Source organism: Lithobates pipiens, unplaced genomic scaffold, assembly GCF_037356315.1.
Source record: "Lithobates pipiens isolate NorthernLeopardFrog02 unplaced genomic scaffold, aLitPip1_a1.2 Scaffold_13, whole genome shotgun sequence".
NCBI classification, from domain to species: Eukaryota; Metazoa; Chordata; class Amphibia; order Anura; family Ranidae; genus Lithobates; species Lithobates pipiens.
This window is the reverse complement of record NW_027507718.1, coordinates 137,241,338-137,265,433: the sequence shown is the minus strand read 5'-3', so window position 1 is coordinate 137,265,433 and position 24,096 is coordinate 137,241,338. Positions and strand designations below refer to the sequence as shown.

The window sequence follows — 24,096 nt, the reverse complement described above, 5'->3', positions numbered from 1 at the left end:
GGATCATTCAGCAGCTGGTGAATGGGATTATTGCACCCACAGCAATGCCCAACTTGGGACTTGGGCCATGGTGAGTCTGGTAGTTGTCCTGTCTGTGTGCTTTGCATGTCTAATATGGCCTTCTCATAATCGTAACTGATGAGAAGACCATTATAAATAAGTTGATACTAAATTAAATTGTTAATGTCTGGATTTTAACTTTCAATACTTGCATACCATTAGATTGTATAATATCTGCACAATTCCTAAACTAACATGCATTATTAGGCCAAATCTGAGTTTCCATGGTGATATAAGACACACATTTATGCAACTTTGTATTCATTATTACGTCTTTACTCCCACTTTAAAAGGCATTTAAACTCCCTTGGTTGATTTTTACCTACAGGAAAGCCTATAATAAGGCTTGCCTATAGGTGCAGTAAATATATCCTAAACGTGCACAGTTTAGCCAGATATTTACTTTTTTAGAAGCAGCTGGTAACCTCACCATTGCATGTTCTCTGAAGCAATAGCATACCTGTCCAATAAACAGTGACTCCGGTGCGGCTTGGCCATTCATACTGCAGAAGCCCGCAAACCTGGAAGGAAGACCAGGTGAAGATGGAAGCACCTACAGCAGTAACAGCGCACCGTTGGAGGGCTTTTTCAGGCAAGTCTGTCATAATGTGCATACTAGCACATTATGACCTAAACTGCCCAGGGCCCTCCTCTCTTCTGCTTCTTCCGCTCTCCTCCCCCTTTTATTTTTATTTTTTTTAACAACTGCTTTTAGTGGAACAATAGAAGTACCCAAAATTGACCTGCTGACAGCAGTGGAGTACCTAGCATATCTCACCTGAGGACAGTCATATTTTTAACCTCATCCCATACAAAACTACTATATGAAGCAAAAAGCAGTACGCACCACAGCGCATTTTGGTTGTTGCCAAACAGTGAGAGGGACTTAAAGGGACATAAGTAAATGCCTTCCTTGCCCCTTTATTGAATCTGTTGCAGTGTTGTGTACATACCTAGCTGTACACCAGCTATGACACCAACAATTTTATGGCTTGAAAGATTGCCTGAGTGCTAACCTAATATAGCTGGCAACTGGGACTGCTCTCACTAGAGGCAAAACTTGAGTGTAGAGAACAACACATACATGCTAGTAGGCAGGATGTAAGAAAATTGCAGACAACCATATCAATAAATGTTAAATCCCTTTAATAAAACATTCATCATCAAGAGAAATTTCCCTGCAAGACAAAGTTCTGCTGTGGGACAGGGCTCTGTGTATTTCTCTAAAGGGAATGAATAGAAATGCAAATCGTTGACAGGTGCTCCCTTCTATGTATTTCATCGGTGTATTGTGCCATTTTACATTTTTGTAGGTTTGTAAAAGAACACCGTTGTCAGCTTTAAGTTGGTTGAACCGAAATGGATTTTAATTTTGTATATTCTGAGGTTTACTTTATATGCTACATTATCATTGTCCAAAATGTAAATTTGTTTGCTCAAGGGTCACCTGACTTATGTGATGTGATATAATATTGAAGTATTTGTATAGCCAATTAAGAATTTATAGAGGGTTGGAACCCCTCCCAGGCCTGTGTGCGAATGATGTGATGGGAAGTAAGGTTAAATCTATTCAAAATTCCCAGTTTATCACAGGATCATGTGTGTCTATTGAAAGATTTCACCCAACTTCTCAATGGCCTCTGCTCTCGTGCACAGCGCTGGATTTGGCTCAGGTAAGTATGTGGGGGGGCGGCTGCATGCCTTCTTTTTTTTTTTTTTTTCTCCTTAATGCAGACAATGCATAATACACTAAGGTACAAAACCTTCTGCCTTTTTAGAATTTAGAATGCCTTTTAAATCACTTGCATCAACATTGCTTTTTTTTTTTAATTGCATGTTTTTTTCCTAACAAAGGGGAGTCCTTCATTCCAATCCAATGGATTATGCTTGGGGAGCTAATGGCCTTGATACCATAATCACGCAGGTATTTCTTAATTCTTTGTAGTGAAGTTATGTGGAAATTTAGTGATTATTCTTGCAAAGTTGTCCTATTTTCTCTTTCCCTTAGTTACTTAACCAGTTTGAGAACACGGGTCCTCCACCTGCAGATAATGAGAAGATCCAAGCACTTCCGACAATTAAGATAACAGAGGAGCATGTGGGTGAGTATCTGAAATGGTTAATTTTATGACCATTTGCTGTAAAATACAAATATTCATGGGCATTCCATTGTGCAGACATTAACAACTACTGGAAGATAAAAAATAAATTAAAGATGAGCAAAGTCATTGCATGGGTCAGATTTTAAAGTAAATCGTTGTTCTCTTCTTCTAATCGATTTATTAAGTAAAGTAAGTGAAAAAATGTTGTTGAAATAATGTCTTTTGGTGGGTACCTAATATTAAATAAAATCAGTACACCAATTTATATTCCTGAAAGTAAGTTTAACATTATTGACTCTATAACTCTACGAAGGGACATTCCAGCTAGAATATCCAAAGAATATATTGCAGCTGTTACTAATTTGCCCTTTTGAGACCCTGCATAACCTCTGCTAAGGCTGGGTTCACACTGCAGCGATGCGGGAACACCGCAAATCCGCGGCAGGTTCCCGCATCGCATGCCTCCCGGCGGCAGTTCACACTGCCCTATGCGAACTACTGGGAGTGTCAGTGAAACGTTAATGACACCCCCAGATCAGTTCGCATATATCGCAGTGCGATCTGCAAATTCGGACAGGAATCTGATCGCATGGTGTGAACACCCATGCGATCCGATTCTGCTGCGGACCAAAAAAAGGGTCCTGTGCCAGTTTGGGGCGGGTGCGATGCGAATTCAACCATACTATCTGGCTGAACTCGCATCGCACAGAGATCGGATGTGATTTGCAGTGCGGTGCGAATCGCATCCGGTTCTCGTAGCCGCAGCAGTGTGAACCCAGCCTCAAAAAACAAGCAAAAGCTAATGGTGACAACAGGTACAGAAATTGGCCACATGTCCTTGTGTATCATCGGTATAAGCTGATAAACGTTTATCAAAGGGGGAAACCATATTCTCAGAAAACACTCCCCTATGGTGTAATCAACAAGAATTCTTTATCAGGAGGATCTTATTGAGCTATATTTTGGTGTTAAATATTTCTATCTGTTATATAAAAGGAGTGTTTTTGAAATCTTTTGATAACAGAAATGCAGTTCAAAAGTTGCCTGCTACGACTGTAAATTATATATATATATATATATATATATATATATATATATATATATATATATATATTATATATAATATGTATGTATATTGCACACAGATTGGATATGCAGCAAGGGCTTACATCACTTTGGTTATATTATCTAGAGATTAGACAAATTCAGCTGAAATAGTTACACCAAGTATACTATACACCAGGGATAGGCAATTCGAGGCCCTCCAGCTGTTGCAAAACTACAAGTCCCATCATGCCTCTGGGTATCATGTTTGGGGCTGTCAGTCTTGTTATGCCTCATGGGACTTGTAGTTCTGCAACAGCTGGAGGTCCAGTAATTGCATATCTCTGCTATACACCATCTAATTTGCTTAAAATAGACAAACCTCCATCTCCCACCTGTCAAGTTCAATGTCAATATATGCTATGGGAATCACACAAAATAAGAACCTTTTTGGTCTGAGGTAACGGAGTTTATAGCCACTATACTGAACCTAATATCTGCAGTCCCCTTCATATGTCTCATGGAATATATAGATGTCCACCTCAGGGCAATACAATATCTCTAAAGACCCATACACACTATCAGTTTTTCTGCTGAGTTTTTCCTTCAGATTTACCAAAACCATATAATATGAGGTCAAACCTTAGGAGTTTCCATTTGTATGCAATCAGGCAGGCCCTTGTACTACATGGTTTTGGTAAACCTGATGGAAAAACTCAGCAGAAATACTGATAGTGTGTATGGGGCATAAGACTTAAGAAGCCAGGGGTTACCCAAAAAATGTATGATCACACCAAGGCATGGAAAGCAATGCTACAAAAGAACATAAAGCATAAACTTGTGTATTGGTTTAATATCGCTTGTGTTAATGTGGGTAATCGGGATGGACACTTGAGTAAGTGTGAATGGCTTTATTACTTTTTACTTGGATGTAAAGCAAGCAGGATGAAGGGAAGAGAACACATTACACAATATTCTATTTGAAATTCAATGAGCACTAAAACAGTTGTTAGCAGAAATGTTCATTCTATGTCTCTCGCCTGTTGAAAACTATTGTATGAAAAATGTATCTTTGACATGCATGAATATTATGTAGTGTGTGTGTAATAAATATATATATATATATATATATATATATATATATATATATATATATATATATATATATATATATATATATATATATATATATATATATATATATATATATATATATATAATATATATATAAAACCACCACCGCCATTTTAGTCTCGAAGGTGTTAGAAAAAAAATATATATATATATAGATAGATAGATAGATAGATCTCTATCCTCCTTCCCTTTTTTTTTTTTTTTTTTTTTTTTCCCCCCTACTCCCCCCTTCTCCTTTCTTAATGAAGTAAAAAATATATAACCTTCAGTTTCTCATCCTAATCATACAGGACATGAATCATTTCTAGACCATGGGTTATATACTGCTACTTTCAGGTGCTTGGACACTGGCAAAAAGACCCATATAACCCTGCTCACTCACTGAAGATCTGTGTTGTGTGTGGTGTGTTTTTTATTTTTTTTTGGTTGTGTCCTTGGGTGATTTATTCTCCTCTGGAGAAGTATTTGTTGCTTTTTAACCACTTTGTGAGACAGCATCTTTTTAAAGTGGTTGGAAAACGCTGAAATTGAAAAAAGTTATACCTGTTCATATAGTACGTGTGCTTTTCTCAATCCATAGCACCTAGTGTGGATCCTGGCTTCTCTCTTCTTCCACTGCAAAAGATACTTCTGACAGTTTTTTTCCTCTAACACCAGGCAACCTTTAGTGTCTGTTTTTCACAGTTAAAGGGTTGAGCATGTACTGTATTTTCAGTCATTGCTTCTTGGCCCACCCGAGCACTACATGGCAGTCACCTCACTCCAGTCTCCTCTCGCATCACTAACTGACATATCAGCATGGATGTCGTACCACTTCCTGAAAGTCTCTCTAAAACTGAGCTATTAATATTCCCCGCCCGTGCCCCCCTCCATGACTTTTCCTTCCAAATCAACAATGCAACTATCAGTATTCATCAAGCGTTAAATACATAATGGATATATGAAGGGGGTTGTACGTTAACCTTCAAATATTGAGTCTTCATATTGTACATCAACTTTTGTCCATTCAACATTGGGTGTGTGTGTATGTACATACACACAATGTATTTCTGGGTGCCCGGAGCCTAGCCTGATCTGCAGGATACAACCCTGCTGATGTCTTTTTATTACGCATTTGAATAATTTTAATTTTGTGAGTAATTTTTTTGGCAGTTTCTATTATTAAATAACTTTATACAGGGAGCACTAATCTATATTATAGAGGTCGACCAATATATCGGCCGATATTTGCTGTTTTTCTTTTATTAATCGGCATCGGCCGATTGTACTAATAAAAAGGCCAATTTAGAACTACAGTGCGACTTGCTAAAGACTTCTGTAATAGAAGTCAGTGTAAGTTGCCTGAGTCTTCATAGAAACGACTTTGCTCATTTTTTTTTTCATCCAAAAGTTTTGGCTACCTGTTTTTATTTAATATATAGTTTTTTTTTTTTTTGTTTTTTTTTTTTGTTTTTTTGTTTTTTTTTATCTAAATCATACATACAAGTAAACTGGAGGTTTTTTTTTGTTTAATGTTTAAATGTAAGAAATTTTCTGCATCACTTATGAAGGCTGCTTTCACACTGGAGTGGGCAGGCGTTGATGGTAAAACGCTGCTAGTTTTAGGGGTGCTTTACCATTTTAGTGGTGCTATTCGGCTGCTAGTTGGGCACTTATAACCCAGCTAGCGGCCGAGGAAGAGGTTACATTTTTTTTTTTTCTTCCCTTATTTCTTTTCTTATTCTTTTCTTTTTCTTTCTTTTTTTTTTCTTCTTTTCATTATGGGCCAATCAGCACTGTCCAGAGGGTCAGGAGCCCTGCAGCCTTTTAGGATAGCTCAGTGCAGTATTAAAACTCCTCCTACAAGCTTCACCAGGAACTGATAAAAAAAATCACAAGACTGCTATATACTACTCATAAGAAATGTGTTTAGCGTGTATATTTACTAAAATAATTGCATTTCGATGTTCCGTGTACTGTGGGAGACCAGATATAGTGACTGCAGGGTCCTGGGTTTGGTATAACAAACTAAGAAAAATGGTGGGGGGGGGGGGGGGGGTTTCCATGTTCATATAGCAAAAAATAAAAAGGTGGTGATTAAATACCACCAAAAAGCTCTATTTAATGCACGATGAAGCGGCGCCACCCTGGATGACATCAGTTGCGACAAAATGTGTAGGGCGTAGCAACTTTGTGACGTGATCACGCAAAGCCGGGATTGTGTCACTGCGTCTCGGAGATTGGGGTTTTCACTACAACTCTGTTTTTAGATTTCTATTTGAGTGCTTTTACCTCCCTGGCTGATTATGTCAGTATTTTTGAATGTCAAAGCGGTACATTGCTTTGCATGGAAATTTGTCTTATTGTAGGCCTGTAATTCTTAGGAATAACTTGCTTAATCCTTTCATAACTAAGCCTAAGACTTTGACATTTGGTGTTTACAAGTTAAAATCCATATTTTTGCTAGAAAATTACTTGGAACCCCCAAACATTATATATTTTTTTAGCAGAGACTGTACAGAATAAAACGGCGATTGTTGCAATATTTTATGTCACACGGTATTTGCGCAACGGTGTTTTAAACGCCACTTTTTGGGAAAAGGGACACTTTCACAAATTAAAAAAAAAACGAAACCGTAAAATTAGCCCAATTTTTTTGCATAATGTGAAAGATAATGTTACACCAAGTAAATAGATACCAAACATGTCACACTTTATAATTGCACGCACTTGTGGAATGACGACAAACTACGGTATCTAAAAATCTCAATAGGTGACGCTTTAAAAAAAAAATTCCGGTTACCAGGTTAGAGTTACAGAGGAGGTCTAGTGCTAGAATTATTGCTCTCGCTCTGACGATCGTGGCGATACCTCACGTGTGATTTGAACACCGTTTACATATGCGGGCGCGACTTCCATATGCGGTTTCTTTGCTGCGCGAGCTCGCGGCAATGGGGGGCGCTTTAGAAATTTTTTTTATTTATTTTAAAATTAACAAATTGTTTTAAAAAAATAAAAATAAAAAAATCCTTTGTGGCAGTAATACCTGTAGGTAGTGACAGGTACTCTTTATGGAGTACCGCCACTGGAAGCGGCGGATTGTGCATCTGTGCTCCCGATTGAACTGGAGCCCTGGTAAGAGCGGCGGGAGGGGGGGGTCGTCCCCTCCCGCTCCTCTGGCATAACAGCCGAGCGGCTTTTAGCTGCATCAGTTGTTATGGCTGGAAAGCCAATCGTCCGCTCTCAAAAACGATACTGGGATTATGCATGATGCCTGCAGGTGCGGTTATCATCCCAGTATAACCCCCGGAAGCCGAGTATGCACATCTGCGTACGCTCGGCGGCAAGGGATTAAATATATCCAAACAAGAGTCTAGTAGACATCCTGGGTATGATCAAGTTTGAAACCCAAAATCCTAAATTATAATATAATTATAAATCATTTCTAAAAAAATATATACATTTTATTCAATAATGTAATCAAACCAAAAACACTGGAATTTGTCCAAACCAAATATTACTGGTCACTGTAATACTAGACATTAAATATTGGTTTAGTAAACAAATCCTGGTTATGTAAAATTTTGAAACGTGGGACTGCACAAAGTCTGATGCCACAATCGGGACAATGGAACCTGGTTTCCTTTCTGATTTTCTTTCCACTGTCCTTTCGCTTTGAGCAACAAACCACGCACATCCTTGTAGGTGCTGACTAGCTATGAGTAAGCACTGATTACGGTGTGAAACGCATCAGCATTTTCCTGTACCCTGTTGTTCCTTTTGCTGTGGTTTTTTTTTTTCTGTTTTGATGTGACCCACGTTGTTTCAATTAAAGATGGGGATTTCAAGTCTTTTTCCAGTGTTTATCTATCCAGAGTTTTGTCCTGCTTGTTTGCTCATATCCTTCTAGGTGCTGACTTTTTCTCAGTTGGTGGGATGTATTGCGTTGCTCAAGAAGATGCCTGAAGATCTTCTTGTATCACTACTTTTTTTGTGTTCCCTCATTGCTGGATAGAATGTCATTGCTTGGTCTGCTCTGTCACCTCCCATGGTGTTGTAGTCTATCACTACTTGTGGCGTCATGATTTCTTTCCCACCTTTCGTGCGTACATAACAGTGGAGGAATTATGAACTGTACTCATTAGGCACACATCTTTCTTGTCGCGCCATTGCAGTGGCATCATTTTATCAAACAGATGGTACAGCGCTCTAACTAAAATAAAATGATTACTAACATATTAAAATTAATTAAAGGTCTAAAATAGCTTTTGTGTCAAAAAGTCCACGTGAGGAATCTTCAGTGGTATACAGTCAGTTCATGCATAAAGTGACTTAGTGCCAAGGGGGGGACCACCACCAATGGTAAAATTTGGCTGCTCACCTCATCGTATGGACCCTTTAAATTACAGAGGGTTGTTTGCACTTAAATATCAACGAGTGCTTATCAACTCATCCAATCGCTGTACTCCTCTCAGACAATATCCAACTGGTTCACAAACGAAAATACAGCTTTCTCCCATGCAGAGTCAAATGAACGGACACGTTCGTGGAATACCCACACTGGAACAGTATATAGCAGTATTCACATTTCCTCAGACCTCTCCCCAGTGTCCGGCTCTTATATAACATCTGTCAGTGTCTTGCACCTCTCTGTAGAGTCTCTTCCGCTCTGGACAGACATGTCATCCCTCTGCTGCCTCTCATTGCCATCATTTTGCCTTTCTGCCTGGTAACCATTTCTTCAGTCTTCAGCTTCTTATTGCCAAACATTGGCGGCATGTCACACCAGTAAGCCTTAACGGTTCTGTAGGTATGTGTTTTGTTTTGCAAAAGAACTAAAGTTCAGGATACATATAAAAGTTGTCAGTTGTTATGCAATAGCCCTGGTTTAGCAATGGCTCAATGAGTGAAAGAACGGAAGATGTTGCCATTCCATAGTTTCTGTATTTTGGATTGAATTTTGTTCCTTTTCCAGTGTATGATTGAATTTTAAATGTAGCCAGTTAACGATTCACATAGCATGTAGGATTTTACGCCAAATCGTTTCTCTTTGATGCAGTGTATTGTACCCAGCTGAGACTTTCCTTGTAAGCCATTAGACTTTCATTTATGCTGATATCTTTCTGAAATATAGCGCCATTGGAAATTCTTTAGAATCATTTGAGATACTTCCCAAATGTTCTTTTAGTTTTGGTGCAGGATGAGTAGTTTTATCAAATTTGTTTATTTTGAAATGTAAATATTTTATGATCAGGGAAAATCTGTACTCTGACATGACCGTGCCAAAGAATGGAGTGGCAAGTCTTTTATTGTCCAATACCACTCCCTGAAGTATTATTAGGCCTAGAAATTTCCAAATGCCCTCTTTGGTCACTGGTTCAAACTTTTTGCTTCTTGGAAACTTCAGATGCATAGCAGCTAATTGTTGCTCTTTTGTACAAGTTTGTCTCAGGAATTTTTTTTTTGTTTTTTTTTTGTTTTGTTTTTTCCAATAACCTAATCAGCCAGAAGTAATTGTAAGTATGCCAGGGTGTTATGTTCAGCCTCTACTTTCATAAGAGATGCTGCAGTAAATCAGGGGGGGGGGGGTGGGCGGGCGCGCGCGCAAGTGTTTTCTCACAAAGTATTTTTTGAGTAACTGATTTTAAAAGTACAACTTCTAGCTTGTTCTGCTTTGTAAGATTTGAGTGTAAGGAATGCTTTGGCCAACTTTGCAGTCACTGGCTTTAATGGCATAGATGTTGAAGCCAGGGTCCTGAGAGACAGGGGGTGGGGGGGGGGGTTTGATTCGGTCATTCCTACCCTGCTGAAGGCAACCAAGGAAGATTTACCACAGGACTTGGAGGCCCTATTTAGCCAGGTGTGAGGCTTTCATCCTAGTTAGTATGCTGTGCCCTGAATCCTGGCATTTCTCCCATCTGGAGTTGATCTGAGACTGGTCTTGGTTACAATCAAGCCTTACATTTCAACCTTGGTGGTCCTCTTAGATTAGACCAATTCCTTAGATTTTCTGTAAACGCCTTTGTACAAGGCATTGCACATATGCCAACTGAAAAAGCCTCTGTTGACTCTATGGGACCTTAAATTTGTACCTTCTGTATTAAAGAAATCCTGGTGTTCACCCATCTGGTATATTTTTAACCACTTCAATACCGCACATAGTCAAATGAAGTCCTTGACTTTGTGCGGGAAAATCCTGAATGATGTCTGGAGCTACAGGCATCATTCAGGTATCCGTCTTTCCAGCCGGCGATTCTGTGCACGATCAGAACGAACACATAGCGACAGTTCCGACGAGAGGGGAGGTGTAAAGTGTAAAAATAAAAAATAAAATAATTATTAAAATAAAAAAAATGTAAAATTCCCTTGTCTCCGGTAGCTTGCTCTCACAAGCGAACGCTCGCCCAAGTCCCGCCCACATATGTAAACGCTGTTCAAACCACACATGTGAGGTATCGCCGAGTGCGTTGGAACGTGTGCAAGAATTCTAGCACTAGACCTCCTCTGTATTATTATATTAATATTCAAATCGTTACCTATGGAGATTTTTTTTTTTTTTTAAGTACCGAAGTTTGGCACCAAGTGTGCGCAATTTTAAAGTCTGACATGTTTGGTATCTTCTTGGCGTAACATCTTTAACATTATAAAATTAGGCTAACTTTACTGTTTTTTGTTATTTATTCATGAAACCTTCTTTTTTTTTTTTTTACCAAAAAAAAGTGTTTGAAAAATTATTGCGCAAATTGTGTGCGAGATAAAAAGTTGCAATGATCACCATATTATTCCTTAGGGTGTTTTCTAAAAACATATATAATGTTTGGGTGTTCTGAGTAATTTTCTAGTAAAAAAATGACGATTTTTACATGTAGGAGAGAAGTGCCAGAATAGGCCCGGTATTGAAATGGTTTAGCTGGAGACACGCAATCCAATTTCCCCCCCCCCCCTTCAGATTTGCCAAAACCATATAATATGAGGTCAAACCTTTCAGAGTTTCAATTTGTATGCAATCAAGCAGGCCCTTGCACTACATGTTTTTGGTAAATCTAACAACAAAAGTTGTATGGGGTCTTAGTCTTTCTGACACAGCAAGTTATCTTTCTGCTTGCCATTTCTTCGTTTCGGAGAGTTTTGGAATTGGTTGCTCTTAACTGTAAGGAAGGTTCTAATGCCTCAACCAATCCTTTTTACTGAAGGTGGTTTCTTCATGCCATCTTAACCAGGACAATGTGTTGCTGCCTTTCTGTCCTTGGCCTTAGATGCGGGGGGGGAGGGGGAGAGACACAAGGCTCTTTACACCTTTGGATTTGGATCATGCGGTTGGGTATTACCTGAAGTTGACTGAGATTTGTCAGTCTGATTCTTTGTGCTCCCTGAAGCCTAAGAAAGGGTCACACAACTTCCAAATCCTACCATTTCTCGGTGGCTCCATTATCTTATGTCTCAAGCTTATGGTTGAAAGAACAAAGTTACACTGGAGTTAGGGAGCTTAGCAGGCTGTTGCAAAGCCCTATCTTGATGGATATGAAGTTACCCTGTTGCTAGTCTGCTGCTAAAAAGAACACATTGGTGAGACATTTATGTAACGTAACAGAATAGTAAATCTCAAAGTTAATGCATGCATTTTACTTTGAGAGCCTTGTTCCCCTTACTACGCTACATTGCAGTGCATGCAGAGGCAAAATGGTTTGCATAAATGGGTACTGTAACATTAAAGGCCAACTTCGGCCAAGAAAAAAAAAAAAATCTTCTACCATGCAATGGGGCTGTGCTCGCACTGCATGGGTTAACTGCTCGTTTTTGTCTAGGATTTCAGAGCAAAGATATACTTGCCTAATTTGTCCTCCACACGCAAGACCGGTTCCTGCCACTCCTGCTTGCAAAAGATACCTATAGCAGTGATCTGCTGTAAAAGGCAGGGCAAAGCTATTACAATGTGTGAAATTATCTTCCATGCATAAAGATGCCATATAAGTATGTCATGGTAGGAGCATGGCAGAGTGCAGAATCAAGTCACTGGGGATAAGGTTTTTCTTCAGACCTCTTCATGGTCCCAAAACCAAATGGGGGCATCTTCCCAATACTACCAATTACCAAATGCCAGATGCAATTTACAAGATTGGTTATTGCTTTCCTACCTCTCTATTCTCTTTTTATTTTCGTTTTTCAAACCATTGTTTCTTGCAATTTGTTGTGGTAGGCCACTGTTTGTGACCCTTCTCCTGCACCTTGAGTTTTCCCCAAAGTGCTTATCCTGCTTCTGGCTCTTCTTTGAACCCAGGGCATTCATGTCATAGTTTAACTGGATGAGCTGTAGCTGAAGGATTCTTCACCCCAAGCCAGAATCTTCAATCATTGATCTTCTTGACATGGTGGATCTCCGCTTCTGCCCTGGATATGGAAAAGTCCTTCCTTTACAAGACTTTGAACGTGGTAAAGACTGATTTGAGTTTTACTGTGGTGGAGTTTACGTTCCCAGTGTTTACTCCCTAACTATTCAAAGGACATGGTCCCCACAGGAGTCGCAACTACCCATCAGGATACTGGAACTGAGAGCCATCAGACTGTCTCTACAATGGTGGTCCACAGTCCAGGAATGGATAATTGGCAGGATTTATCTGTCAACCATCTCCCTAGGCTAGGGAATGGTCCCTGCACCCTCTTTTAGAACCTGTCAAAGAGGGTAAAGACCAAATGTGAACATTCTGCCCCTACCCCCAGGTTCATCAACAAACCTGGGCAATTTTGTAGTCAGTCCAGGGATCCGCTAGCATTCGCAGTAGATACCGTGGTACTTCCTTGGACTCGAGATCCAACTGGTTTATACATTCCCTCCAATGAAAATTCCCCTTTGACTGCTATGGAAGATAGGAGGAAAGCATCCCAGTGATTCTTATTGCACTGAACTTGGTACCCAGACATACTCTGAAAAAAGACCAATGCTTATCTGCTAGAAGTCAAACATACCTGACTTACTGGCCCAAGGCTCCTTTTTCCATTCTGCTACCCAGTTACAGACATTGACCGCATGGCTGTTGAAACCCAAGTCCTAAAGGATAGGGTTATCTCTAACTTGGTCATTCGCACTTTGCTCAGTGTAAGTAAATACAACTCCTGTAAGACTTACCATCACGCATGGAAGGAATTCTTTGCATGTTGTGAGTACACAAGGCTTAATCCCGAGGAATACTATATCAGTCGTATCCTGACCTTTGTCCAGTCTAGTCTTGACCAGCATCTGGCCCTGGGTACCCGCAAGTGATGGCTATCTGGTTTTATCCATTTTCTTCTAGGAAACCACTTGCCTCGTAGTTATATCTGGACTTTTCTGCAGGGAATTGCTCCTATGATTCCGCCACTTCAACCTTGCCTTTTAAAAGTTGCTGCCTTGGCTGTCAGGCATGTCTTCCTAACAGTCTGTTGGGCATGAAGATGAGTTGACAGCTTTTTTTATTTTTCATTTTTTTGTTTGTTCTTGTATAGAGCCATTTCTTTCCCACAAGGACAACGTTTTTGCCTCCTGTTACCTAATGAGGACATTGTCCTCCCTTTTCTTTGTCCTGCCTCAAAACATTACAGGGAATTTACCCTACATTGCCTAGATGTGGTCAGGGCTGTCCGGATCTTCCTAAATATTAATGGCTTTATTCGCAAGAATAGTCCCTTTTTGTCCTTTTGGTGGGCCTTCCATAGAGGACACCCTGCTATGTGCTCCACCATTGTGAGGTAGACCAGCTAACTCCTATCTAGGGCATATGCCTTTAAAGCAGAGTTCCAGCTGGACCCATGTTTATTAAAAGTCAGCAGCTACAAAAAGTGTAGCTGCTGACTTATAATACACACACTTACCTGTCCCACTGTCCAGCAATGTGACCGCCTGAAGCCTCCGTTCTCTCCTTCGCCTGTCTGGTGTGGGCACTTGCCTGTGACAGTTTACGGCTTCACAGCCGGGTGCGCATGCGCCAGTCAGGCTGTGTGTTCTGAATGGCCGGGCAGCCTGTCCCTCTGTGTGCTCAATCATGCAACTGTCTAAGAGATGTGATGTAGGTCTCCTAGAGTGCAGGACCAAGTACATTGCATTCTGGCCTAGAATTTTTGCTCTTGCTCTGACATTCTCAGCAATACCTCACAATACCTCACACGTTTGCGTTGAGCACAGAAGAATTAGGGCACTTAATTTTTTTAAATTAATTTATCTATTAAACGGTATCAATATTTTTTTCTATCAACTTTTGTTGTTACTAGGGATGATGCAATAAGCAGGACATGTCCCCTTTATGGAGAGATCTGGGGTGTAATGCACCCAGGTCTCCCTTCTGCCCTCAAAAGCATCTGATCATACTGAGATTGGTTTAATCAGATGCTTTTACAACCAGTAACGGCTTGTAAACAGATTGAAACCAGATGTGACAGAATGCTTGTCCCTTCCGTTTTCACAGACCATGGTGATTGGGGAACTTCCACCTACCAGTAGGCTAGGCTTGCTTGGCTTATAGGACCTGGGGCAGCTATAGGTGACGCTAAGCTATATTCCTGACCGCTTGTAGGAAGTAACCATTACACTACATTGGTTTGGATAAAATTGGTTGATTTGTGTGATAGTAGTAGAATGTGTTGGGTGTAATTCTAAGTATGTGTTTGAAAAATATCTTGGTAAATTTTAAACTTAAAAAAAAAAAATCTTCAAAAGATTCACCATGCCTCTTAACCACTTGCCAACTGGTCCAAAGCCGAAAGATGGGAACTCGCTCGCCCCTGTGCATCACAGGTCGCGGTAAAGGGCCAATGACAGCGACCCTTTACCACATGATCGCTCCGTCCATTGATGAGTCAATCACATTGTAAACAATCTGGATCACCCAGGGGTTCAGCTTTCTCCTCAAACCAATAGACAGCGTAACTAACTATGCAACTGTTAGTGTCTCAAGAAGTTAGGCCATCAGTACATCAGGTGTGGTCAATTTTCAATGATTAGCACCATAGCTTGTAGACTAGAAGGCCGGGTTCACACTGGTGCGACAAATGCTCTGACATTGGGAGCTCATGTCGCCTGACGTGTGAAAATCAATGTTTCCCTATGGGAGCCATCTTAACTGGTCCGACACAAGTTGGTCCAACTTTGAAAATGCTCCCTGCACTACTTTGGCCCAACTTTGATCCTACTTGAACTCAGATCAAAGTCCAATCGCCGTCTTGCCTGATCCGACTTTGGCATGCGACTTGTGCTCTGATGTTCTTGAGGGGGAACTCTATGCCAAATTTTAAATAAAAAACCGGCATGGGTTCCCCCTCCAAGAGCATACCAGGCCCTTCAGTCTGATATGGCTTTAAAGGGGAACCCCCTACGCTGAAAAACGGTGTGGGGGTCCCCCCAAAATCCATACCAGACCCTTATCCGAGCACACAGGCCAGTCAGGAAAGGGGGTGGGGATGAGCCCCCCGAACCATACCAGGCCGTATGCCCTCAGCATGGGGGCGGTGCTTTGGGGCAGGGGGGCACACTGCGGCCCTCCACCCCAAAGCACCTTGTCCCTATGTTGATGACTAGGGCCTCTTCCCGACGACCCTGGCCGTTGGTTTTAGGTGTCTGTAGGCGGGGGGCTTATGGGAATCTGGGAGCCCCCCTTTAATAAGACGCCGGTCCCCCGACCTATGTGAATGAGCCAGGATCAAACTTGGATCCCGTTCATTGAAGTCGCACTTCAAGTCGGAGCCACATTCGTACAACTGTCATGTTGTACCAGTGTGAACCCAGACTGACTTTCACACAGACCAAATAATATACACTTATTTGGGTTATTTTTACCAAAGATATGTAGCAGTATAACTTTTGGCCAAAATTTATGTAGAAAAATTACTAATTTGCAAACTTTTATAACTGAAATGAAGAAAAATGTTTTTTGTTTTTTTACAAAAAAAAATATTTTCATTTATAGCGCAAAAAATGAAACTCTCACTGGTGATTAAATATCACAAAAAGAAAGCTTTATTTGTGTGAAAAAAAATTATAGTAAAACAGTGCTGCACAATTCATAAATATCCGTACTAAATAACAAAATGCGTATACGTATATCTCCAAAAAGGTGATCCCTCCACCACAAATAAAAATGGCCTCTCCTCTCCAAAATTTGACCTGAAACAGGTCAGAGCAGTACACAAATCACCAAGCCGACAAATCCCCACTCTGGATGCCGTCCTCAGATCCACACTCAGTAAGATATTCAGTCACGTGTAAAACGGAACAAAGCGATCTAATTCTCTCCGTTTATTAATATAAAAAAAAATACAGATATACACTTACATTCAGGTGCACTCAGATCCGAGTGCCGGCTCATAAGTGTGTAGTGTTATCCAACCAATGTGATGGCCACGGGGACACCTGTGGGGGAAAAAAAAAGGACAAAAATGTCAGATGGGTACAATGTTGCATGAGTAATTTTTCATTCAAAATGTGAGTGCACTGAAAGCTGAAAAATGGCCTGGTTACGAAGGGTGTTTAAGTGGTTAAATACCTTGGTGTTTACTCTCCAAAATGTGGTCATATTGCGGGCATTTCCACTGCTCCAGGTCCTTCAAGAGTTTGATGGGTAGTCAGGAAATGGTAATGTTTGCTCCTAGAAAGCCTCAAGTTGCTCCTTGGATTATGAGCCCCTCTGGGTTCTAGGTTGTGAAAAGTCTCGCATGTGGTATCCCCTTACTACTCAGAAGGCAAAGCAGAATGTTTGGGGTGTAATTGTAAGTATGCCCATAATGTGTTAAAATTACAACATGGTGAGAAAAAAAAAAAAATGTTTTTACAACTTCAAAAAACTCACTACGCCTCAACCACTGCAGCCCCCGGAAGAATTTACCCCCTTCCTGACCAGACCTCTTTTTGCGATTTTGGCACTGCGTCACTTTAACTGACAATTGCGCGGCCGTGTGGCTCCCAAACAGTTTTTTTTCCCACAAATAGAGCTTTCTTTTCTCTTATTTTTTGTGCTATAAACAAAAGTTGAAGAAAAAATATTTTAAACACTTTTTTTTTTTCCTCCATTTAGGTCGATACGTATTCTTCTACATATTTTTGGTAAAAAAAAAATCGCAATAAGTGTTTGGTTTGTGCAAAAGTTGTAGCATCTACAAAATAGGGGATAGTTTTATGGCATTTTTATTCATTTTTAAAAATTTAGATTTTTTTTTACTAGTAATAGTGTCGATCAGCTTTTTTTTAAATTTATTTTTTATTTTTTTTCCACCAAAAAAGGTAGCATACATTTTATACTAAATTTACAAAGAAAGATTGCAAAATTTTATACCAAAAACTAAGAAAAATGCTTTTTTGTTTTCCAAATGTTCAGATTTTTTTATTTATATAGCAAAAAATTACCTAGTGGGGATTAAATACTACCAAAAAAAGCTCTAAAAAAATAAAATAAAAATGTAATGCGAGTACAGTGCTGCATGACTGAGTAATGGAATTTAAAGTGCAAGTACTGAAAGTTGAAAATTGGCCTGGGCAGAAAGAGGATGAAAGTGTCTGGACTTGAAGTGGTTAAAGGCATTGTACGCTTTCAAATGTTTTTGTTCTAACTAGGCATTATTGTAGCTATTCATTTTTGTTTGTCTTCCCTTGTAATAATGGGCTCATGGGTTTTGGCTGCAGTTTGTAGTTTCATGGCTGATTGATTCCCCTATCTCTATAATAATCCACCTGCCTTGTTCCTATTCACTAGTTGGACAAAGCAACGTCTTGTTCTGGATCACATGCATGACTAGCTGTTTCTTTTTTTCTGCATCACAAATGCATGCTAATTTTATAAAACAAACACATCTCTTCTACCTTGTAGGTTTTTTTATTTGATTTCAGATGCACCTGCACTAGACTGAAAGATTGTGGGAGGTGTACGTACTTCACAGGAAGGGTTGGTTCTTAGACTACAGACAGAGGTTATGCATTAACCTGTGCAATGTTATGCCTCATGTTTAAAACAAACATTTGACACAGGAGTGTGATTTTACTGTACTATGCGTACACCATGAATCTACATGATCGGTTATGTAGATGAAAAACACAAGGTGCAGGTAGGAAAGTCCTTAACCCTTTTTGGTGCCTGTTGGCAGTAAAGTCGCCATGTTGTTGCCCAACTGTTCAGTTTGCGTACGTCCCATGATCCTTTTGAATACAAATCATGTACTGTAAGTTTATAATAGGAATTTTGGCAGATTTTAGTTTTGTACATTTGTGCAATTTTAATACAGGTGCCAATGTTACTCCAGACATAAATGTTCACTGTTACAACACAGTAATTATGTAAGACCAGGCATTACAAGTGAAAGAGAGTGACTTCTGTGCAACAGCTAACAAAACATCAATAGATAGACCAGGCAGCTTGTACAGGCCCAATACTAAAAAGCAAAAATAACAACCCAAATTTCCAAATTTTACACATTTTGAAATTTTTCGTTAGTGTTTTGAAGCACCAAAGGCACTGATTTGCAAAATGAACGATGAAGTTTTGCTTAAAGGGCAAGTTCACCTTTACAGAAAAATCTGTAACATGCATTTACACAGGACCCACACTTTGCGACAAAACCCTCTACAGCTTTAGTCACTCACTCACTCGCATGCAGGCAGGTGGACCCTGTGCATGTGACACACTCTCTGAATGGGTTAGAGAATCGTGTTCTCTGAATCCCCTACGGCATTACTGGTAAGTAGTGTCACTAAAACTATAGAGCTAAACTTCAGCTTTTGAACTTATGTCTGATTCTAATAGTTATGTGAGGGAGACCTGTAGAATGGAAGAAAATGCCACCAGCAGTGGTCTAAATTTGAGTGAAGTGTCAAGTCCACTGTGGATATTGGTCTATCTGCTAGTACACAGACTTTTGGATTGGGCAGCAATCATTCTTGCCATATCTGGCGCATTTAACCACCTTGGGTACTTTTTTACTTGCTGTTACAATAAAAAGTAAATCTAACCATTCTCCAAATTTCCAAAAGCACTTTTCTGATCATCGGTGAATATTGGACCTATTGATCCAAATAGTTTTTTAATTTGTTTGAAAAATAGATGTGTGGTATGTGAGTTTTTTTTCTCTCACGTTTGGTCATTCTAACAATTCGTATTGTGTCTGTTCCCAGGTTCTGCCTTGGAGTGTCCAGTGTGTAAAGAAGACTATACAATTGGTGAAAACGTCCGACAACTGCCTTGTAATCACTTATTTCACAATGATTGCATCATCCCCTGGTTAGAGCAGGTCAGTATGTGGAACACACTCGCTTTTCCTTTGTGGTAAATTTTGCACAATAACTGACCTCACTTCTAGATTTAGTAAGACGCCGGTTTATATACTAGAAATGGGATCTTTACGAGAAGCCATTTTTCCATAAAATCATTGGGAAAGATATGTTTTGTGGATTAAAGCAAAAGCCGATCTACCGGCTGTGAAAGTTTGAAAATGATAGCTGAAATATGAATGTATCCCATCTACATCTGCATGTGATCATGCTTTAAGACCCCTTTCACACCAGGGCGTTTTGCAGGCGCTATAGCGTTAGAAATAGCGCCTGCAATCCGCCCTAAAGAAGCTGCACCGCTTTCACACTCCAGCTTCTTTGGAGCAGTGAAGAAGCGGTGTGTTACCGCTCCTCCACCACTGCTCCCCATTGAAATCAATGGGGCAGCGCTGTAATGCCGCTGGCAAAACGCCGCTATTGCGGTGTATTGCTGGCGGTTTTAACCCTTTCGCGGCTGCTAGCGGGGGGGTAAAAGCGCCCCACTAGTGCCCGAAATGCGCTGCAAATCCGGCGTAAAAATAGCAGCGTTTTACCGCCGACGCAATGGGCGGTGTGGTGTGAAAGGGGTCTTAGCAATGTGAAAGTGCAATAAAACCTAATCGACTAATCCCATTTTACTTAACTGAAATCGCACCAAAGGTGCAGGTGGAAAAAGGGTAGCAGTTGAGTACGCAATAACGATCTGACTGCTCTCAGGGAAAAAAATCTTGGTATATCATGTTTAGGCATTTGAAATAGGGTTGGAATGCAGGCATCAGACACCTTTTAACAATGGCTTATCAGGAGACAAACTGTGCTCAGATAAAGATGTTCTATCCCCACCAGATGAGCATTAGCAGACAGAATGTGTATGTAGCTGGATTGTGTGCATTTTTTAATATGCATTTGCATTCCTACTGTCTGGGACAATTTTTAAAACAATTCTCACATTTAAAATTTAAAATTCTTATGTTAAAATCCCTTTTTCCCTTGACATTTATTTTTTTTTTTATTATTTTTTTTTTCTTCCCACAAACGGCTTTCTTTTGGTGGTATTTAATCACCTCTGCGTTTTTTTTTGTTTTCGTTTTTTTGTGCTATAAACAAAATAAGACCGAAAAAAAAAGCAAAATTTTTTACTTTGTGCTATAGTAAATATCCTAAAAAAAAAAAAAATATATATATATATGTATATGTATATTTAACAAATTTCTTCCCCAGTTTAGGCTATGTATTCGTCTACATATTTTTGGTAAAAAAGCAATTGCAATAAGTGTACATTGATTGGTTTGTGCAAAAGTTAGCTTCTACAAAATAGAGGATAGATTTATGGCATTTTTTAGTATTTTTATTTTTTTTAAGTAATGGCGGTGATCTGAGATTTTTATTGGGACCATTGACATTCATGCAGCGATCAGTGCTAAAAATAGCCACTGATTACTGTATAAATTTCACTGGCAGGGAAAGGGTTAATACACTAGGGGGAGATCAAGGGGTTAAGTATGTGTTCCCTCAGCATGTTTTGTAGGGCGGATCAGCTGCCACTGACATGACAGAGATCACTGTTCCCTATGAGAGGGACCTGTCACTAGGCAGTACAGGGAAATGCCTTGTTTACATTTACCATTCCCTGTTCTGCCTCTCCTCACCACGATCGCGCGCCGGCGGCCTGCATGCGCCCGCTATCCCGAGATTACAAAGGGGCAGTGGATTTCATTTCTATTTGGTGTAGAGTTGCACGATTCTGGCCAAAATGTAGTTTTGCAACAGCTGGAGGTCCGCTAATTGCATATCCCTGCTCTAGGGTATCTACTAAAAAAATATATATGTTTGGTGGTTCGAAATCATTTTCTAGCAAAAATAAATTATTTTAACTTGAAACCAACAAATGTCAGAAAAAGGTTTACTGTTTAAGTGGTTACATTTTTTTTTCACTTGCACACAAAGGGGGTTATTTACGAAAGGCAAATCCACTTTGCACAGCAAGTGCAGTCGCTGTAGATCTGAGGGACATGTAAGAAAAATAAAAAACAGCATTTTTGCTTGTATATGATTGGATGATAAAATCAGCAGCGCTTCCCCTCAGATCTACAGCGAATAGACTTACAAGTTCACTTTCAAGTGCACTTGTAGTGCAGAGTGGATTTCAGTTTTAGTAAATTAACCCCAAAGTGCATTGACAAATTGTTACAATGTTTAGATGTAAGTTGAACTGATAAAGAATGTTTTAATTCTTGGCATACTGCCCAGTTTTTCTCTTCCTTTCTTTTGACTGCTGTGGCTTCAGAAGAGCAGAGAGAATTCTTTGCATAGAAAGAATTGTGAAACACACTTTAGTCAAGATCACGATAACGATTCTTGACGATTAATTGTGCAGCTCTAATTTGGTGCAAATACAAATATAGAACCCATATTTTTTATTTTTTTGTAAAATATAAAAGGTCATGTTGCTTCGAGTAAAAAGGTACCAAATATGTCGAGATTTAAAATTGTGCACACCTTTTGAAATGGCAAGCAACTACAGTGCCTAAAATTGTCCATAGGTGAGTGACCCTTTTAAAAGTCCTTACAGGCTATCCGTTTAGGGCCCTAAAAGTATTGCTCTCACTTTGACATTTTGCAGTGATACCTCACACGTGTTGCAATCACAGGGGGGAGAAGAGTGTTTAATGTATTCGCAGATTAAGGGCAATTTCACAATGATCCATAGTAAAACCACATGCTTTTTTGCTGCGATTTTACTGTTTGCGGTGTGTTTTTCACTGAAGATGTGACTCAAAAAAAAATGCAGTTTTTTTTTTTTTTGTCAAGCCAGGACCACCTATCCATTTCCATCTAAATGTCATCCAATCCACCAGACAGGTGGGGAACAGATCTGTCTGTTTTTAGTGGACCGGAACGAATCGGATGTCCGTTGACATCCGTTTATCCATAGAGGTCAAAAGAGGGTCAGATCCGGTACGCCTATATATCTAAAAAAAAAAAAAAAAAAAAAAAATCAGTCCGCTTATATGAAAGAAGGGACCTTAAGTGGTTTGTCACATCCCTGTAAACTGATCCATTCTGCTGGAGAGTTTGTGCTGTCAAAAACAGACTTGCTGGCTGAATTATCAGATGGAAATAGAAAGCAAGCCTAAAAAAGGAAACTAATCAAGCCATCACATCTAAGAATTGGTAAGCTGCAATATGTTTGCTTTTGAGTTTAACCACTTCAGCTCCAGAAGGTTAACCCCCCCCCCCTCTTTCAGATGACCGGGCCATTTTATGCGCTACGGCACTGGGTGAGTTTTATTAAGACAAAAAACAAAACAAATAACAGTGGTACTTTCTCATCAGTCAAGTATAGATTACCTTAATCAGGACAAAATTATATCAACGAAGCATGCTTAATCACAGTGGTATTTCAATTGGCTTTGAACCGACATTTCAAAAGAAGGGAAAATTTCAGCTTGCGCTGAAGAGAGGGGGTAACCATTTCAAGCGAAAGGGGGGGAGGGGGCACGCACACGTAAAAGCAGGAAAGAAAAAGTAGAAACTGCTAAGGGATGATTCTCAGGAAGGCTCAGGTGTAGTATGCACATATTTCATAGGTCAGCCAGGGATCAAAGTTTTTCGCCCTTCTCTAGAGTCTGCTGTCTCTGACGTACCCATGCTGATAAATAACTTTTTCGGAGACACTTGCGTCCCATATATGTCAACTTGCATAGAGGTTGGGCTGTATTCAGTATTCAGTGCTGGGACAAGGCAATTTGGTGCCCAGAGCAAAGATGGCAACCCCCCACCCCCCCCCCCCCTTAAGAAAGAATCAATGTTTCAAAACAAGAATATACTTAAAACAATACAAATTCAATTAGGTTTAATGTGATAGAGTTCACTCACACCCAATTAGTAAAATGCAGCATGAGGGGGTTAATATATTGCCACTGGTTTGATGCATTAGCGACCAGTGCCACTTAATTAACCCCTTTGTGCGGCATTAGTGGCAACAGTGTAACACTGACACTGGTGCCATTTATGCAGCACAAAGGGGTTCATTTACTGGCACTGGTCTGATGGGCATATTTTATTTTAGAGCAACACTGATGGGCATATTTTGTTGTGCCCATCAGAGTGCTCCTTAACATAAAATATGCCTATCGGGGGGCGTGGCCAGGACAGCGATGGAGTAGGACGTGTGTGACCTGAGCTGCGCTCCTACCGCGATCTCCTGCAGTGATCCTGGGTGCCCACAGACTGCTTTACCAGTGTTTTCTCCTGGTGTTGTACCCGCTAGTCCCCTGTACAGCTCGGGGTAATGTGTCCCACGAAGAAACACTCTGCAGCGGCTGCTTCACTCGAAAAGTTCCGGCGGGAGAACGAGGGCCAACATGGCGGACAGTCAGAACCCACCACATCAGACACAACGAAAGTCCTCGAGGCAATATCTACCTGTCAGGCCACGCTGACATCTAAACTCGAGGAGGTTAAGGTGGATGTATCGCTTATCCGACAGGACATGGCTAAACTGTGAGATAGACT

The 24,096-nt window shown here is 40.1% G+C and overlaps 1 protein-coding gene across 1 annotated transcript in view; it reads left to right on the top strand.

Moving 5' to 3' along the window:
- RNF126 (ring finger protein 126) overlaps positions 1-24,096 on the top strand; it is a 126,950-nt gene that overhangs the window by 83,377 nt on the left and 19,477 nt on the right. Inside the window, exons 5-8 of the mRNA XM_077475630.1 lie at positions 2-70; positions 1,915-1,984; positions 2,069-2,162; positions 19,444-19,559. Of these exons, the coding sequence (XP_077331756.1) occupies positions 2-70; positions 1,915-1,984; positions 2,069-2,162; positions 19,444-19,559 (349 nt within the window). The remainder of the gene's footprint in view (position 1; positions 71-1,914; positions 1,985-2,068; positions 2,163-19,443; positions 19,560-24,096) is intronic.